Raw genomic sequence first — 20,083 nt, 5'->3', positions numbered from 1 at the left:
TAATGACAATGATTTATCTTTAATTAGTGCTTTTGATACCTTAGACTAGAGATGTCAAACTTACAGCCTCAGTTGCAGACTGCCCATGACATTCCCAAGTGCTTCCAGAACCAGGTAAAGATAGAGTTCCTCTCTGATTATAGTTATTGATATAGCAATAATAATAAAAAAAGAATGTGCAGTTCTCTAAGTCAGTAGTATGTGGCCCACAAGGATTCTTATGTAGCCCCCATTTCTATTTGTGTTTGACATCATAGCTATAGACCAATAATGCTCTACGACAGTTACAAAGAGCGTTCTACTCAAGTGTGGGGCCAGAACCAGACTAAATTAAGGAAACGATCATTGACAGTAGTTAACCGTGCAGAGCTTAATGGTGCATTGTGTTTATCTTTTCAGATTGTTGTTGTTGTTGTTCATCCTTCATTCTCGAAGAGGACCAATGATATCAAGAGGGTGGTCTCTTCACTTGCGCTCTAGATTTTAAAGTCCATGAGGTACAATTTATGCCTTAGTTACCTTTGAATCTATCCCAGCTGTACTATTGTCATATAAGCCAAACTTGTAGCACAAGGCACATGGGAGTTCTACATGAGTTATCAAGGGGGTGAAGAGTTAGGTTTCATGACACAAGTTGGTAGAGACCCACAATCAGCAAATGTTTATTGAACACTTACTATGTGCAAGGCCCTGGGGAAGTAAATACAAAGGATGAAATAAGCCATTCTTTCCAGGAATTTACATTCAGAACATACAGAATCTTAGGCCAAGAACCAGTGAAATGTTGTGGGACAAGAGCAATAAACTTGTTCAAAGTGTAGTGATAAGGTTAATGTGGAGTTAACCAAATAGGGTCAAGGACTGAGAAGTAGAAGGAGCTCATGAATAGTTCATGTAAATAGCAATTTAAGATTGAATCAAATAACACATCCCATGAAAGGGAGATCAAAGGTAAGGTTCCCACAGGGTATCAGGTGGCCAGGTAGAAGTTTGCTTCCCTTCAGCTTGTCTTCTGCATTTTAAAACTAGGAAGACTGAATATGCTTCTACTAGTGATAGAAGTTATCTTCTTCTCCTCCTTCTTTTGGAAGAATGAGAAGGCACTATATTGGACAGCCATCCCTGGGGGCTAGCATAACACTTTGCCTACAAATGCTTAACAAATGTTTGGGTGAATGGATGGGATTTAGTTTACAGGAACAACATCCACCAATGACCTTGTTTAAAGAGGGAGAGAAGATTCTAAAAGATATTGTGGGACATCTTTACCAGCTCTTTTGAAGCAGAGACCGTGTGACCAGGGACGGGTGGTTGTGGTTGATGATAGTTTGGGTCACAGTAGCCACATACTGTCTATCACTTGTAACAGCCTTTTGGAGCTGCTTTTATAATAGCAATGGAAACAACAAAGAGAACAATAACGTTAATATAGGAATAGAACCAGGACCCCTGATGTCATTGATAGACATAATCCCTGGAAGAGGAAACTCCCTCTACCAATACAGGTAGGCACTTTCTCTTCAACACATAGCCAGAATTTCCCAGAACACTGAAAATTCAAGTAACTTGACCCATATCACACAGCCAGGATGTGTCAGAGGAGGGAGTTCAACCTAGGTCTTCCTGACTCTCAGGCCAGTTCTCTCTCCACTGTACCAGACTACCTGTCATTCTATAAAAAAATAATATACCAACATGTATATAGTGTTTTAAGATTGCAGGATGCTTCAAACATATTATCTCATTTGATTCCTGCATCAATCCTCAGAGACTGATAATTTTTTTTTAATCTTGATAAGGAAATTGAATCTGAAAGAAATTAAATTACTTGCCTAGGGTCCTACAGCTAATGAGTGCTTAAAGCAGGATTTTACTCATTCTAAACCCAGTACTCTATCAACTATACCAAGTAACCTGTTAATGCTAGAGGATGCCCCTGATTAATGTCCCAGTATTATCAGGACCTGCCATGACTAAGAGGGGGCAGTGAAGACCTCAGGATCATGCTGGTAGTAATTGATAGCAATGGCAATGTTTTTTCACTGTACCACAGGGACTGAAAGAACATTAGGTTTGGAGTCAACCACTGTTGGCCTCAGTTTCCTCATTTGCAACATGAAAGGGTTAGACTAGATGATCTTTGAGGTCCCTTTTGGCTCTAAATCTATGATCTTCTTCAACTGTGATGATTCCCCACACCAACTTACTCAAACCCTTAAAATATTCAGACCTGATGCCAAAATTATGCCTATAAATTAATCCCATTAACTTGAAGCTTTGGTTCCTATTAAAATGCAGATATTCCTGGCAGAGGTGCTAGCACTTATTTATATCTTGAGTGTGAATGAGGGATCTGAGATCAGGTTTTGATAAGGAGGGTCTGAAGAGAGGGAAAAGTCACTAGGGATACTGGGGGTGGGTTGTACCATGGAAATAGGGTCAGGGTGTATGTGTGTGTGTCTGTGTGTGTATGTGTGTGTGTAGCCTGGTATACATGAACTTGCCCCTCCCTAGGACGTACTCAGAGAAGATGCCACCAGGGACAGCCCACAATCCCTTCACATCCAGGGGAGAAGAATCTCAAGTAGGCCAGAGATTGCCAGGGTGTCAGATTGCTGCTATGTGGACATGGAACAAGACTGGGCACTGGGAGTAGGGAGTTTTCAGATGTTCAAAGTGAAAGCCTCAGTGACATGGATGGACAGTTAACTGAAGCAGACAAACCAGAATGTGGTCTTAAATACCTTCCCTGAATGGTTTAGGAAAAATAGCAAATTCCGATTCATCAGAAATTGAGTTTGGGGAGCCAAAGAGCAATGGCAAGATCCCAGCAAACTTGAATGAGTTGATCTCTTATTAAGTAACTTGCCTGAAATAAACCTGTGTTGCCTTGGCTGCCTAAATCCCTGGAACTGATCAGTTCATCCAAGTTTGAAGTTGTTTATATGTAGTTGAGAACTTTGTTGTGCTTTAAAAAAAAATCCCAACTCTGCAGAATCTGCCCTGACTCCTGCTTTATCAGAAAAAGGCACACTAAAATCTTCCCAGTCTCTCCATCCACAGCACCAAGATGATTTAATACCTCATAACAGAAGTAATTTTGTAATAATCACACAAAGGCAGCAATTAAAAAATATTGCTTGTTTCAGGGCTTATAAATTGGTTGCTGGTAATTGTCAACAGAATGTGTTTTTCTAACTCAGTGAAATGATATCTTCTTGCAAGCTGGCACAGTAATTATTATTGTTGTACAGTACCAGAGGACTTCCAGCCAGTGTTTGACAGGGAGTTGATTAAATCACCCAGGTGTAATTGAAGGTTTTGATTGCACTGATCTAAGATGTTCCGAGTTAGCAATCTAGCAATCCCCAGTCCCCTTTCCATCACCTAGTTTTTAAAACTGGAGGACTATCGGTTTTCATGCACCCAGGTCTTGGGATTCTGCTGTGGAAGACTGAAGAAGGCACCCTGGAGATCTTTTCAGCTCAGTAAAAATGAGAAAAGAAAACAGATTCCTCAGTCTTGACCTAGAAGCTATCATTTGACATAAGACCAAGAATGTTTCCGAAGGCTTCATTTATTTTCTTAGACTGTAAGTTCCTTGAGGATGGGGACCCTGTTTTCAGTCTGTTCCTGGCTGTCCTCCATTCTCCAAGAGACATGTATAATCTGGAAGCTTTTTCATTCACACCAAGAGGTTACAGAATAAAAAATGAGAGTCACCTGCTAGTTTATTTTTTTACTAATCAGCTTTAAAATCTCTCACTTTTGCAAGAGCAGTGATTTAGCCTGCTGACTTCTAAAGGGCAGTGAGTTGAGTGAGGAGGGCCTTTGTGGACTGTAGTTAATAGAACCCCCTGAATTCCAGTTCATTCATACTGTATTTGTAGTATAGACAACTCCCAGATCTATTTATCCTGCCTTATACTGTCTCCTCTCTGCCAGTACTGGGTCACCAACTATCCGTCAAGCATTTCCAAATGGATGTCCCGTAAGTTTCTCAAACTCAACATACCCAAAACAGAACTTATTTCTCTCTAAAAACTTGGCTCTTCCCAAATTAGGATATTTCTGTGATTGGAAACCTTTGTGTAATCCTTGATTCCTCATTCGCATTCACCCATATATGCAATCAGTTGCCAAATCTTGCCCTTTCTACCCTGACAGCATCTCTCATATATAGGTCCTCTCACACAGCCACCACCCTAGTCCAGATCCCAATCACCTCTTGCCTAGGCTATTATAATGTCCTCCTCATTGATGCCCTTGCCTTAAGTCTCTCTGAATTCCAATCCATCTTGTACGTAGATGGCAAAGTGATTGTCCCAATGCTCAGGTCTGACCATGTCCACCCCCTGTCCAATCAACCCCAGTACTTTTTTGTTACATCTAGGTTTAAATATAAACTCTGTTTGACTTTTGTAGCCCTTCACAACCAGACTCCAACCTACCTTCCTACATTTTTTATAATTTTACTCCATTTCACAAACACTCCAGTATAGCCAAGCTGGCTTTCTAACAATTCCTCATACATGACATTCCATCTCTTATCTTCATACCTTTGCACTGGCTGTCCCTCATGTCTAGAATGCACTCTTTCTTCAACTCACCCTTTTACAATCCCCATCTTTCTTCAGGGGTTAGAGCAGGTACCACTTTCTATAAGAAGTCTTTCCTATTGCCTGTCAGTAGCTAGTGCCTTCCCTACAAGATTATCTTGTATACATGTATGTCTGTGGACATGTTCTCTCCTTTGGCTAGAATGTGAACTCCTTGAAGACAAGGACTCTCACCTTTTGTCTTTGTAGCCTCAGAACCTAGAAAAGCACCCAGCACATAGTAGATACTAAATAACACTTAATTGATTGGAATCAGTAACCATACTATATAAAGCTGATTAACCATGGGTTTTCTGGAAGTGATTCAGGGACATGGTGGGACATGAGCTGGTCTTCAAAGAATAGGTTACATTTATATAGATGAGAGAACCAGGGTGTGAAAAGGCCCAAAGTCAAGAATATACAAAATGCTTTTAGAATAGTTGGACTAGTGACTAGTTGGAAAGGTAAATTGTAGTCAGGTGATGTGAGGTCCCAAGTCTAGCTAAAGAGGCTATACCCTTGGTAGACAATTTTAAAACTACTATTTTTTTTTTAAATAGGGAAGTAACATTGAAGAAGAAAGTCACTCTGGCTGGGATTCTTAAACTTTTTGTGTGAAAGACACATTTGGCAATCTGGTGAAGCCCATGAACTACTTCTCAGAATAATGCTTTTAAATGTATAAAACAAAATCCATAGGATTAAAAAGAAAATCAGTTATACAGAAATATAGTCATCAAAACATAAAACAAACAAACTTCATGGACCCCAGGTCCATGAAAAAAAAATGTTGTGTAGAGAGAATAGAATTTGGAGGCTATTGCTGAAGTTGAGGGTTGAGGCAGTGAGGGCCTGGATTAGCTTGGTGGCAATGGGATTGGAAGGCAAGATAAGAAACTGCTATCTCATGAGAAGCAAAGACTCTCTCTTTATTGTTTCCTTCTACTATGTTATGGCAGCTCCTTGTACCTAGAAGGTATCTTGCAGGAAGAAGTACAGGACTTAGCAACAGAATGGATATGGGTGCAAAGGAGGGAAAAAAATCTGTGATTCACCAAATATCCATTAAGTGTTTACAGGTTATTGTGCTGGAGATTGTAAGAGCAAGCACCCTAGCATACCCAGGATGGCTGCTAGCACAGTTTCTTTGATCTGCTTTTCTAAAGGAAAGCAACTCAAAAAGGGTTAACAGTCTTACTTTAATCAAACATATCATTTACCTAGTTCAGGGGAAAAAGCCAGCACCTTGAACTTCAGATAATACAAACAGAAATTACAAGCAGACCAAAAAATACAGACAGAGAAAATAACATAATTCAGCGGACCAACAGATAGGGCTTCTAGCTGTTTAACTATCACATACTTACATAGTTAGTTACCAGAGAGAAAAGCATCAGCATTTGGGTTTTTAAAGCTGGGGGGCTCAGTGGCTGCCCAGAGTCTCATCTGGCCAAATCACACAACTCTTCCCATGAGTGAGCCCCAAAGCAAAACCTCGCCTCAGAGGTATATATAGCCTTCTCCAGGGTCAGAGAACATCACAACCCCCATGACCCACTTGACTACAAAGTAACAAAAGTTGTGCCTTCCTGAAAAGCAAGCATGCCTCAAGCAAGCTTCTCCTGTGGGCTCTGCCCTACCCGTCAGCAAACTTCTCACCACAGGCTTCATGTGACCACATTCAGACTATTGGGAGCAGAGAATATTTTCACATAGGCTTATTAAGGGGCAGGGAAGATCTTTGAATTACCATTACAGAGCTACAGAGACAAAATAATTCTATTCCTCAGGGAGGTTATGTTTGGGGGAAATAATGTATACAGAAGAAAGTATATTCAGAATACTACAGAGCAATTGCAAGAGGGAGAGAATGCTAATATAGGGGGGCATCAACAAAAGCCTCTTGCAGGAAGTGGCATTGGAGATAAATTTTGAAAGAAACAAAGGCCTCTACAAAGTAAATGTAAGGAGAGAGTGAATTCTGTACGTGGGGGACCACATGCAAAACCATAGAAATGGAGATGGAATACCAGTTTGACTGGCATGGAGAATGTGTAAAGTAGTATAAAAGGAAATAATTGGAAATATAAATGGGGGACAGTTAGTGGATGACTTTAAATGTCTTGACTGAAGATTTTGTATTTTGTCCCTAAAGGCAGCTGGGGACCATTGAAGATCTTTGAGTAGGAGTATGGCATTAGGAAACAGTGTGTTATGGTAGATAAAGCATTGGCTATGGAATCAGAAGACCTTGGTTTAAATCTCATCTTTAATATTTACTACCTGTGTGACCTTGGACTATGGGACCCTAGAGTCACTAAGCCTCCCTAGGCCTCAGTTTCATCATTTGTAAAATGAGAGGATTGGATTAGATTACGTCTGGGATCCCTTTCAACTCTAAATCTGTGACCTTATAGTGTGTTGAAATTGTATCTTGTTATGGTCCCCACCATCACCCCACCAGTAATATGGTAAATAAGCATGTAAGAACTAATATAAAGTAACAATAAATAGGAAATAGTAATTAAGATTGTAAGGAGAAAACAGAGAAGCCAGTGGTCAAAACTGCCTCCTAAGTGAATTAAGGCCACATCCAGAGACTCTGTGTGCTAAATAAAGAGAAGCTGTTAGACCCCATAAAAAGACTGTCAGCCTGCAAGCTACAGATAATCCATAGATATGCCCAGTAAAATCAAAACAAGATGTTAATGAGGCTAAGGTGATGTGGTTAAGTCTTAGTTGTCCCCTTCCTCCTAGAGCCTTATAAGAATAGAACCCCCCAAACCCTGCCCCTTGAGCACTCCTCCAAGTGCTGTGGATCCATTCTGCCAGAGTGCTCCTGAGTCTTCTCCCAAGTTATATGGCCCTCTCACTTCCCCATCTATTTCCCTCACTATCTGCCTCCCTCTCCCAGCCCATTCCCTTCTCTGTCCCTGAGCAATCTGCTTTTGTACTCTCTGTGCCTTATTAAAGCATGATTGATGCATTGTTCCATGCTTGCTGCCAGTGTGATCTTTCCCAGTGAGTATCGAGAAAGAACTAGGCTTGTTTACCCTGACCTAACCAGGAAGCCCCTTGTGGTTCCCTTCCTTAAAGTGTAAGCTGGGCTAAGATTTAATTTGTCAGAAGCTGCACTTACCATGGGGAAGTATGGTGCTATAAACCCACTGGTAGAAAGCAAGAGCTGACAAATGAACTCTGTGCCCCTTGCTGCAGGATCCTCCCCTCACTTTCAGGCTTAATAGAACATATGGTCAGATGTGTGTTTTGGGAATAAGAATTTGGCATCTCTGTAGAAGATGGATTGGAGAGAGAAGAGTTTGGAGTTAGGAGACCAATTAATTTATTGTAAATAGTCCATGTTAGAGTCCTGAACAAGGGTGAAGGTTATTTTAATGGAGGGAAGAGGTGTATGTAAGGGATGTTATACAGGTAGGGTTGAAAAGACTTGGCTATCTACTGAGAGACATTGTGATCAGGGTGAGCAGGGGGAGGGGAAGCTGGTTCTGGAGTCTGAAAACTCCAAATAGTCAAATCCTGCCTTCATCACTTAAAAACTGTGTGACTTTGCACAAGCCTCTTAACCACTCTGGGCCCCTGGAAAAATGAGAGGCTTGGATTAGTTGACCTCAGAGGTTCCCTCCAACTCTAAATCAGTGATCCTGTGACTTGATGTGGAAATTGAGGAAGTGGGAAGAGTCAAGAATGATTTCAATGTTATGAACTTGGGATACCATCCATAGAATGGCATTCTTCAGCAAGGTTCAGCTCCCCAGCAGTGAACTGAGCAGACTCTGTGGTGATTGCTATAAACCAAACAAACATATTCATGTGAAAATGTAACGGACATAGATAGTTGCTTCAAAACAATAAAAAAAATTATTAGCTTAAACATCTTTTGTGTAAAACAACTTAGCATTGAAGTTAGTGTCATTGTTGAGTTGTTTTTCAGCTGTGTCTAACTCTTCATGACCCAATTTGGGGGTTTCTTGGCAGAGATACTAGCGTAATTTACCATTTTCTTCTCTAGCGTATTTTACAGATGAGGAAACTGAGGTAAACAGGGTGAATTGACTTTGCCCAGTGTCCCACAGTAAGTGTCGGAGGCCACATTTGAATTCAGGAAGATGAGTCTTCCTGGCTCTAGTTCTCTTCACTGGACAGCCTAGCTGCCCTACTGAAAGTTAATGCCTATGCCAGAAAGCCAGGAAACCAAGGACAGAATTATCAGTGGAATTGTCAGAGTCAGGAGAGTATGAGGTTTCAGGGTGGTAGAGAGCTTATTGGTGAAATGACTGATAAACTGGGTTCAGGCCCTAGAGGGAGGTAAGTGAAGTCAGGAGAAAATTGAAATTTAAGGAGGATAGGGAAACATCTTGAAGGTAAAAAGGTTCATTTCTGTATAATTCAAACAAGTAACTATTAAGTATCTGCTAAGGTGTGGGAAAAGAACTCTGGGGCAAAGTCCTCATCTTCATGGAGTTTATAGTCTACTGGTTCTAATCACCTCCCTGATGTCACGTCCACCTTCAAGAACGAAGGACAAACAGCAACCTCTAATGTTGTTGTGCAGTCATTTCAGTCATGTCTGACTCTTGGTGAGTTTGGGGGTTTTCTTGACAAAGATACTAGTGGTTTGCCATTTCCTTCTCTAGTACATTTTATAGATGAGAAACTGAGGCAAACAGGGTTAAGTGACTTGTCCAGGGTCACATGGTTAGTAATGTCTAAGATCAGATTTGAACTCAGAAAGATGAGTCTTCCTGACTTCAGGCCCAGCTGTCTACCTGCTATACCACCTGCTGCCTGATTATTATCGTATTGTTAAGATAGTCTCTAAACCGTCCAACTTATTGATTATTCCTGTTTCTAATATTTTTTTTCCTTCTTCTTTCAGCTTTGTTGTTGCTGTTGGGCAGCTTGGTGACAGTGCATAGAGTGCCAGGCTTGGAGTCTGGAAGACTCATCTTCCTATTGGGCCCTTGGCAAGTAACTCAGTGCTGTTTGCCTCAGTTTCCTCATCTGTATAATGAGCTGGAGAAGGAAATGACAAACCACTGCAGTATCTTTGCCAAGAAAACCCCCAAATAGGGTCATGAAGAGTCAGACACAACTGAACAACCAGTCACCAGAAGGGAATCCAGATAAAAGAGTAGGTTAATCCACAAGCAGTCAGTTTCACTCTTCATCAATTTTAATAAAAGACTTCTGGGAGAAAGGGGAAGGGATGACTGTCTGCTAAAATTAGATTTTGGGATTATCTCTGGAATTCCTTTATCTTAGGCCCCACCCAGCTCTATCTTCATCTTCCAACTTTCCCTCCTCCATTGCCCTCCCCATTTGCATGCCTAATTGCAAACTGGTAATACATTCTTGCATTTGATACCTTCAGTTTTTTGGTTACCAAGCCAACTTCTTCTAAGTCTGTCTTCTAGGAATGAGAGGAAGCCTTGTAAGAAGAGCCGCCTGTCAGCATGTCTATACTTTTAGCTCCAAAGGGAAACTGAGAATGGACAGGGACAGAGTGGCAAATATTTCAGGCTATTAGAATCTTGGCTTTAAACTTGGACTAACCCTGTGAGAAAGGTTTAGGAAAGAAGGGTGTCAGTTCTCATATTTTTTCATCCAAGGCATCACCTTGAGTCAACTAAGTATTTTTTGTTTTGTTAAATTGAATGTAACAGATCCATGCCTGGAATGCCATGAAATCTATATTAATTAGCTAGATTTTTATCCTGCTCTGTAAATCAGGGTGCTGTCTTACAGAGTTCTTTGGAGCCAGAGTATGATTCACTCTAAGTGGATCAAGGACAGTTTTGAAATCCAATAGGGACAGATAGACTGCATCTCCTCAAGGCCTGGGTACTGAAAGGGAAAAAAATGACCTACATATGGACTCTGTTCCCTATGCAAAACAAGTGGTGAGTGCCAGCCATGGAACAGATGCTTGGAGTCTTGCCACTTGAATTTGAATGTGGCCCTGGCCACTCTTTTCTCTCGTCTTTGGTCTCTATGCTTCTGTACTGAGTGGCAGCTCCTTTGTAGAAGGGGTAAACCTTGGGCAGTTTGCAGTTGTGAGAGGGTGAGACTAAGAAAAGAAATTTTGAATGAAGAAGAAAAGTTTCTCTACTTGGGGATGTCCATGGACTAAATTTGAGGAAAGGCTAGAATCTCAGTGAGAGCTGAACATTGTGTTATTTCCCAGTATAGTGCTAGCAAATCCTGAAAGTATTTAACCCACTAAAGCCGCTTGGCTCCACAAGTGTACCAATTCCACTTACCACTACTACAACTTCATTTTCCTCCTCAGGTTTTGCCTTGAATCTGAAGCCACTGACGATACCTGGCATCAGCATCATCCCTTCCCCCTGTGCTACTTAGCCCTCAGCTACCACAATTCTGAGGCCCACAATGGATCAAGAGACTCCCCCATCCCATACCCCTGTGACAACTTATGCTCAGCTGGAAAGTCTGATCAATAAATGGAGTCTTGAACTGGAGGACCAAGAAAAACACTTCCTTCAGCAGGCCACCCAGGTGAATGCTTGGGACCGGACCTTAATTGAGAATGGTGAGAAGATCACTTCTTTACACAGAGAAGCAGAGAAAGTAAAGCTGGATCAGAAAAGGTTGGACCAAGAATTAGACTTTATCCTGTCACAGCAGAAAGAACTGGAAGATCTGCTGGCTCCTCTAGAGGAGGCCATGAAGGAGCAGAGTGGAACCATCTACCTGCAGCATGCAGATGAGGAGCGAGAGAAAACTTATAAACTGGCAGAGAATATAGATGCTCAGCTGAAGAGCATGGCCCAAGATCTCAAGGACGTCACTGAGCACCTGAATATGTCCGGAGGGCCTCCAGACACCAATGACCCACTGCAGCAGATCTGTAAAATCTTGAATGCACATATGGATTCACTTCAGTGGATTGATCAGAATTCAGTCTTGTTGCAGCAGAAGGTGGAAGAGGTGTCAAAGGTTTTCGAGAGTCGTCGCAAGGAGCAGGAACGTAGCTACCGGATTGCGTTTGATTAAATGCCCCAAGACCTCTTGGATAGTGTTACTCATTACCTAACCTTTATATAAAAGGTCCTAGGGGATAAACTTGACTAAAACATAGTTATCTACTGTAGTTATTTTTTGTTACAGTAAAGTTTGTGGGGATTTTTCTCCGTTCTAAACCTTTATGGTGGTAAGAAGAAACTATGCCAGAATTTGCATTAGTTTTATCAAAGTTTTGTGAATCTCTTTATGCTCATTAAATTGCTTGATGCTTTATGAAGTCTTTAAAAAAAAGGTTGCAGTCTCAGTGACAGCTGAACATTATGATATTTCATAATATGATTCTAGAAGATCCTGAAAATTTTTAATGGTGTGTCTTAGGCTCTGGTGTGTATCTGTCTGCAAGCCACATTGAGGCTGCCCCTTCCAAACTCTGGGCCAGGATTGACTGAGTCCTTCCCCGATTGACCGCCCCCTCCCCCCAAGCCAACTCATACCTAGGGTTACTTAGTGATCAGGGTAATAATAACCTGTGCTGCAATAGCACTTTTCAATTCTATAGTACTTTTCACAATATTCTTGTGAGGTAGGTAGTATGATAATTACCATTATCGCTGTTTTAACAGAGGAAGCTAAGAATCAGAAAGAATAAGCAACTTGCCCAGGGTCATTGTCAGAGCAAGAACTTGGAGTTAGGTCTTGTGACTCAGTGCTCTTTCCAGTAACAACACATTGCCTCCTGGTCCCTTAAGAGTAGAATTGAGGAACCCAGGTGAGGGGGTGGGTGAATGGGTGGGGGGTACGTATTCTGGAATGTGAAATTCTTATCTCTTCAAATGAGGGTGTCCGATCCAGTACACTCTAAATTCCCTTCTAGCTTTCAATCCTGTGCTTGCTAGCACAAGGTGATTGGGTGGAGAAGGGGACAAGATGAAAGCCATTTGTCTTTCCATATATGTAACTGCTACTGGATAATGCATAAATGTCACCCCAAGTCCCAGCCACCTGCATGGAAATCTAAAAGCTGGGTTATTTACCCCATTCCTTATTACAGTTATTTACCCAAAGTTTCTTGAACTTCAGGTCCATCAAGCTTCCTGGTTACAAGTGACTCTTTAAGATAGACCATACAAATGACCAATAATTTTTTTTTCCTTTCCTCAACTCTTAAGTATAATTTAATTAATTACTAGTAATACGCTCCTACTTATGCCTTTTCATAGGTCTCTTTGGGTTGCCTACAATCTCAGTTCTTTAGAGGCTGTGGGAATTACGTGATTCACAGGCAAATGATGTCACTGGAAGGACATTTGTGTCAGACAGCAGCTTGAGTTTGTCAAAAGTGCTACACAGTTTCCCCAGTGCAATCCAGAGACACATGGTAGGTGATGAAGAGATTCAAGAGATGTAGAAATAGGATCACATAGGCCGAAGCACATAACCAAGGATCACTTGCATGCAAGAAGTAGAATAAGGAATATCAGGAAAATTATGATTGGAATAGTTGGGTTGCTCACATATTGATAATGACATTGATACTCACATAGAAGACCTAGAAGAAGCCTTCTAGTGCATTAAGTGGAGGTAGTGGATGATTTTGTGAGGAAGACACAGACAAGAAATGAATGGGATGAGAAGAAACTGATGGGTTGTACTTGGTATACCTGGATGGAGTATTCACATCCATGAAATCATGGATCCTTTGACAATGTAGACAATTATCAAAGTTCTTGATTTACACGGATCCAAGTTCATGTCTTGAAGGTTCCTCAATAATTAATACTCTTGGATTCATAGTTATCCTCAGCTTCTCAGGAATATCTGAATTTGACTAATTTCTAGCTTTTCCCTAGGGGTGTTCAGTTCCTTTTGAAAGCAACTGAGGCTACAAAGACATGGAGCACAGACCAAGTTTTATAAACACACAACAAAGACTTTAGGATGGACTTGTATTTGAGCTGACAGACAATCCAGAAAATGTTCTCCTTTGGTATCACCCACATTCCCCAGGGACCCAGAAAGTTCTTCCAGACTTATAGAACCACCATTTGGAGTTTCTTGTCAAATATCCTGGAGTAGTTTGCTATTTCCTTCTTCAGCTCATTTTGCAAATGAGGAAACTGAGGCATGCAGGCTTAAATGACTTGTCCAGGGTCACAAAGCCAATAAGTATCTGAAACTGGATTTGAACTCATGAAGATGAGTCTTCCTGATTTCAAGCCCAGTGCTCTATCCACCTAGCTGCCTCACAAGGTTAAGGCCCCCTCTTAAACAGAAAAAGCACTCTGCTAAAGAATCAATATCTGTTCCCTAGGTCTGCACAATCCATTTTGCTTATAGTACCACTGAAGGTCAAGTTCTGAGTTTCTTCTTTCATACAGTAAGTTTGTGCATTGGTACTCCTTGGTTCTGGTTGGCATGGTTCCTGTCTTGAAGTAGAGCTCCTCCATCATGCTGCCATTGCCATTGCTTTATAGAGTATTTTTGTCCTTTGTCTGATGCCCATTGCTTTTGTGCACGGCTACTACTGCCATCTTTTACTCCTTCTTCAGGACAGTGTTACAAAGAGATAGCCTGGGTCAGTATGCCTTTGGGCAAGTCAACAAAATTTCCACTCTTTTGTTGGTTAATATTCTATCCTGTTAACACAGAGAAGGGCCACAGAGGCATCTATTAAAACATTTTGACTAACCTGTTTCAACTGGCAAGCCCTAGTCCTTTGGTCCAACTAAGATAACCTGACTCACTTGTATAATTCATTTAAATTAGACAATGAAATATTGGTCCTGTTTTCTCCCTCGTTGATGAATCAGAGATCTCTGTGGATATCTGTAGAATGATGGAGAGATCTCTGTGGTCTGATGCTCTTTCTGCTACTTCCAATGGTAGATACTTGATGTACTCACTATAGGGGATGAAGAAGCCTGAGGAGCTGATAAGGGCTTCTGGTACCAGAATTTCCTAACAAAAGTTCTCTTCATGGACTGGTAGTATCTACAACATCTCTTGGTTCTTGAACAGCTATTTCAGCTCATATCTTGAACAGTAAATCTCATAAATATCTTAAACTTGACATGTCCCAGACAGAACTCATTACCTTTTTCATGTACTCCTTTTTTCCTAACTACCCTATTACTATAGAGGGCACCATCATCCTCCCGGTCACCTAGGCTCAAAACCTAGGTGTCATTCTCCACTTCTCTCTCTTTTTGCTGCCCCCAAGTCCAAATCCTGTTGATTCCATCTTTGCTATATCTCACCTATATTCCCCTTTCTCCCCTCTCATACTGCCACCATAATGGTACAAGTCCTCATCCCCTCCTAGACTGAGTAGCTGCCTTGTTGATCTCCCTGCTTCAAGTCTCTCAACTGTCAGAATGATTTTCCTAAAGTACAGGTCTGACCATGTTACTGTTTCATTTGACAAACTCCAATGACTCTCTGTTACCTCCAGGACCCTGTTTGAATTTCAAAGCCCTTCATTATTTGACCCTTTCCTATCTTAACCCTCTTCTTAGACCTCATTCCCCTCCATATATACTCTTTAATCCAGCAACACTGACCTCCTTGCTGTTCCAAGCAAGACTCTCCGTCCCTTGACTTTCAGGCATTTTCTCTGTCCCTCATGCCTGGAAAGTTCTACTATTTAATTTCTTCTTCCTCTTAACCTAACCCTTTGAGTTCTGCTTGTACAGGAGCTGAGTTCCACAATGGTTGTTCACTTCCTAAATCTCTCTCTTCAGAAGACCTTTCCCTTCAATCACTAGCAGTGATGAAGATTGGTTTTTGTCCTTCGTTTTCAATGAGGACCAGTGACATCATAGGGTGATGATTTGACTCCTGTAAATAGGATTTAAGAGAGGCACAAAATTGTCAGCCTCACTTTTTGTTCGAGTCATCAAAGACCAGTGGCAGTATGAAAGGACAACTGGTGATGTCCTAGGAAGATTTTGGTGTCTTTGATATTTGACCAAGCTGAGTGCTTCCTAGCACCTGCTTCGGCTGCCTTCATGGCCATTAGAAGATTGTTTTCATCTGTCCTCTGTCCAGGGAAGTTTTCACATGCTTGAGTAGAGAGCTCCCTGACTTACTGACATGTTTGTGACCCATTGATTACCCTTATCCTGGTTTAGCCTGTCTGCTGAGATAGTTTACTGAGTTGTGGCCACTGTGCATGCTACAGCTTCCTGGAACCAGAAGTGAGAGTTGAGTCGCCCCTCAAAAAATAACAACAAAAAACACAGTCATGGGTAGTATTGGCATGCTATGGTTCATGGGATCCTGAAGAATGAGGTACTACTGAACAACTGAATGATAGATGCTACAGGATTTCATGAAGGTAGAAGAGATTGGTCCTGACTCTAGGAGACAGAACCTGAGCATATAGAGGGAAGTGGGAAAAGAGTTGGTTGGAGGTAGAGAGGAGGGACTCCAAGAGGGCATTTAGTGGAGAGACTTTTGCTTTCACTAACTGGAGACCTAGCAAGCCCACTGAGGTCCTTTCCTGCTCTGGTTCTCTCATTCTGACCTCTTCACACAGATTCACAAACAAGTCCAGCTCAGTTCTAAGATTCTATGATTGTTGGGGCAGCTAGGCGGCACAGTGAATAGAGCACCGGCCCTGGAGTCAAGAGGACCTGAGTTCAAATCCGACCTAAGACACTTAACATTTAAAAAAACTAGCCATGTGACCTTGGACAAGTCACTTAACCCCAATTGCCCTCCCCTCTCCCCTCCAAAAAGTAAAACAAAAAAAAAGATTCTATGATTGTATCCAAAACAGAACTTAATATCTCCCGTCTCTCCCTAGCCCATGTCCCATCCCATCTTGAATTATTGGAATAGGTACTATAATTGATTTAATTCTCAAGTGTCTCCCTTTAATCTATCCTGCCAAAGCAATCTTATTAAATCATAGTTCTAAATGTCATTTCCCTGCTCAAAAATCTTCAGAGCTCCCTATTGCCTCTAAGATATAAACTCATTTAAGGCCCTTCCTAATCTGGCTCTAGCTGACTCTTTCAAACTTACTTCACATTATTTCCCTTTTTCATTCCACCAAACTGGCCTACTTTCCATTGTTACCTGACCTCAGGGTTCCATTTCTTGCTTCTTTGTCCCCACTTAAGTTATCTTCTCTATCTGGAATATATTTCTTTCTCACCTGTACCTCTTAGAGTATTGATTTCAAATCCAGTCAAGACATTTATTATTTGTGTGACCCTGAGCTAGTCACTTAACCTCTGGCTACCTCAGTTTCCCTAACCATAAAATGGGGACACTAATAGCCCCTACTTCTCGGGGGTAGTTGTGAAGATAATATAGAAATAGTAGGCACTTAATAAATGCTTGTTCCCTTCTCTCTCCCCTCCCCCACCCTTTTAGCATCTTTAGCTTCCTTTGTTACCAAAAATAGAGCCTATGCAAAGGATTCCCTGAACTCTTCAGTTATGGGTACACTCTTCCTACTCAAATTATCTTGTATTTACTTCTCTGTTTTCCTGTTGTATCCCTTAGATGTAAGATCCTCTCAGATGTAAGATATAAGATCCCCTCAGATGTGAGATCATTGGGGGTAGCGATTTTTGTTTTTGTCTGTATTCTCAGATCTGAATATAGTTTCTTTCATTTAACATTCAAAATAAATAATGCACATTTGTTGAATTCGTTGTTGGATTGAATTGGAGATCCCAATTCAAGCAAGCACCTTTTTCGAAAGGAATAAAGGGAAAAGGTAGTAAGTGCCATGGGAGGTCAAGTGCAGGGAAGAGCTCTGTATTAAGAAGATAATATTCATTCACAAAGGGAAATCTAGGAATCAGAGCAGGAAATGCACAGTAAAAGCCATTCAGTTGAAGATCAGAAGTGGAAATATATCAGTGTAGATCACCTGGACAGAGAAGATGGATGGGATGCCTGGGAAACAGATCATAGCCCTATCTTGGAGCTCTGAGAAGATAGTAATAGGGAATTTCACTTATCCAGACATCTGCTAGAACTCTCTCTACTAAAAACAGGACAGTTCATAATTTCCTGACTTGCCTTAATGGTTATGTTATTTTTTGAAATGTGCAGAAACCAACAAAGGGAACTTCCATTTTATGCCTGATTCTCACCAATAAAAAGGAACTGGATATTTGGGTCTAAATGAGGAGAACCTTGTGAGTAAATGACCACTCCATCTTAGAATTTGCAATAGAGAAGAAAAGGAAAGTCAGCCAGAGTCTGCCATGCATCCCTGATTATGGTGGAAGGTAGAATTCTATAGCCCAAAATTCTATAGAGGAAGCTGGGAGAGATGGACTGTTCTCAAGGATGAAATTCTGTAGATATGAAGAAAAATATTTTAATTTAAGATGGGAAGAAGGTGCTGGCTAAAGAGATTGATGTGGATACATAGGGACCTCATCAATCCATGTAGATTTATTTTTAGAATGTATTATAATCTTTTGTTTTTACATTTTCTTTATCTCCAAACATGTTTTCTCCCTTCCCTATCCACAGTGCCATCTCTTGTAACAACAAATAAATAAGAAAGAAAAAAAAAACAGTTCAGCAAAACTGACCTACAGAGTCAAGAAGTATATTCAATATTCCATACACATATTTCCCCACTTTACAATTTTTTAAGTTTCTCCTTTAGGACCAACTTGGTCATGGCAATTATACAGCATGTGTTTCTTTTTGTTGTTGTTATATATTGTTTTTGTCATATTGCTGGAGTCTTCATCTTTATTTTTTCCCTTTATTCCCATGTTATTCCTCCTATATTTATATATTCTCTTTTCACTTTATTTCACTTTACATCAGTTCATTTAAGTCTTTCCAAGTATGCTTCTCTGAATTCTTTGTATTAATTGTTTCTTATGGCACAATCATATTCCATTACTTTCATGTAACACAACTTTAGCTTAGTCATTTGCCAATCTATTGGAGCCTACTTTGTTTGCTGCTACCACCCCCACCCACCCCCTCATCCCACCCCCAAATATTGCTGTAAAAATTTTGGGATTTTTCCAACCTCCTTACAGTGGAATTTCTGGGCTAAAGGGCATAGACCTTTTTGTTATTTTTAAGCATACTTTAAAATTGTTTTCCAGAATGATTCAGGGGTGGGGAACCTATGATCTCGAGGCCACATGTATGCCTCTAGGTCCTCAAGTGTGGCCCTTTGAATCTAAACTTCACAGGACAAATTGGGACCTAGGCATAACTATAACAACAGTGTATTTGTGTGCTTGGCTTTCCACAGCTGAGCTACCTTTTCCTTCAAAAAGTGATCCTTCCTTTCAATACTAGACAGAAGGGGTGGGTATATCTGGTCCATCCCATCTATAGTTTGGCTGGATTACAGCTCTATTCTTTATAACTCATCTTCTTTTGGGCATCCTGATAATTAAAAAAAAAAGTAAAAAGTTGAATTCAAGCAAACTACCTAATTTTTAAGAAATGTATGCAATCACCAAACAACTCAATTGCCTGAATTTTAAACTTTTAAGTTAATCATTTTGAATAAGCTTTTGAGACTTCTCCGTCACCACTGACATAGCAAAAAGCTGAAAACAAGATTCAGTGGTGGTGCTTCTTGTCTCTTGATAACCACACCTCACCTTTCATCCCCTGAGCTCAAAGCCTTTCCTGAGACTCATTAATTCTTAACCATTCTTTGAGGCCAATGGATGTTGAGTATTATTAGCCCCATTTTAAGTATTATGAAACTAAGGAAAGCAAAGCAGTGTATTGACTCAAACATGTTCACACAGGGAGATAGGGCAGAACTAAGTGAGGGGGCAAGTCCAGCTTTCTTTCTCTCCAGGGCATCTAGCCAAGTAGCTTTTCAACTGTGCTTGAAATTAGGGAACTTGGGTGGGGTAGGCCTCCAGGAATGTGACAAGAAGGAAGAATCACTACCTTTCTTCATGTGTTCGTCGTTCAGACAGCTCTTCAGAGGACTGAGATGGTATCTCTTAGTTCCTTGTGTTTTAGAACCTAAATGTTAATAAATCATATTTCTATAGAACTTTCTTGTTCACAAGATACTTTCACATATATTCATTTTTAACCCAGTAAAGGACTTAGTAAGCTCCTACTCTGTGTGTGGAACTGCTTTAGGCATTGAAATTTAAAGATATTGTTACATAAGGCATTCTATTAGAGGAGAGGCAGTTTGGTACAGTGGAGAGAGAACTGGCCTTGAAGTCAGAAAGAATGAGTTCAAGTTCCATCTCTGACATATACTGAATGACCTCGGTCAAGTCACTTAACTTCAAAGGGATCTAGGCAATTCTCCAAATTGTAAGTTTTAGAGAATTTGCAGACCTCATTAGTAAAGGGAGCTCCCTATACCAATAAAGTTACAAGTCTAGTCCCTGCCCTGCTACCTTCTATCAAAGAATGAGTCTAATGTTTAATACAGATGTAAATGAGGCAGCATATTATAGGGGGGAAAGTGATGTCTGGACTAAGTTATTTAAGAGTAT

At 40.8% G+C, this 20,083-nt stretch overlaps 1 protein-coding gene across 6 annotated transcripts in view; it reads left to right on the top strand.

Moving 5' to 3' along the window:
- LOC138155594 (nuclear pore glycoprotein p62-like) overlaps positions 1 to 19,621 on the top strand; it is a 38,174-nt gene extending 18,553 nt beyond the window's left edge. For 2 of the 6 annotated variants that reach the window (XM_069080885.1, XM_069080886.1), the window contains 3 exons: positions 400 to 497; positions 9,499 to 9,753; positions 10,912 to 19,621. In XM_069080885.1, the coding sequence (XP_068936986.1) occupies positions 11,013 to 11,636 (624 nt within the window). In that variant the 5' untranslated portion in view covers positions 400 to 497; positions 9,499 to 9,753; positions 10,912 to 11,012 and the 3' untranslated portion in view covers positions 11,637 to 19,621. The remainder of the gene's footprint in view (positions 1 to 399; positions 498 to 9,498; positions 9,754 to 10,911) is intronic. The other 4 variants (XM_069080888.1, XM_069080889.1, XM_069080887.1 and 1 more) reach the window with 3 other exon arrangements.
- The last annotated feature ends 462 nt before the right edge of the window (positions 19,622 to 20,083 follow it).

This window comes from Petaurus breviceps, unplaced genomic scaffold, assembly GCF_028583685.1.
Source record: "Petaurus breviceps papuanus isolate PSGF00001 unplaced genomic scaffold, PetGlider_PUasm1.0 91133, whole genome shotgun sequence".
NCBI lineage: Eukaryota > Metazoa > Chordata > Mammalia > Diprotodontia > Petauridae > Petaurus > Petaurus breviceps.
The sequence above is the reverse complement of the archived record's forward strand: the minus strand, read 5'-3'. Positions and strand labels throughout refer to the sequence as shown.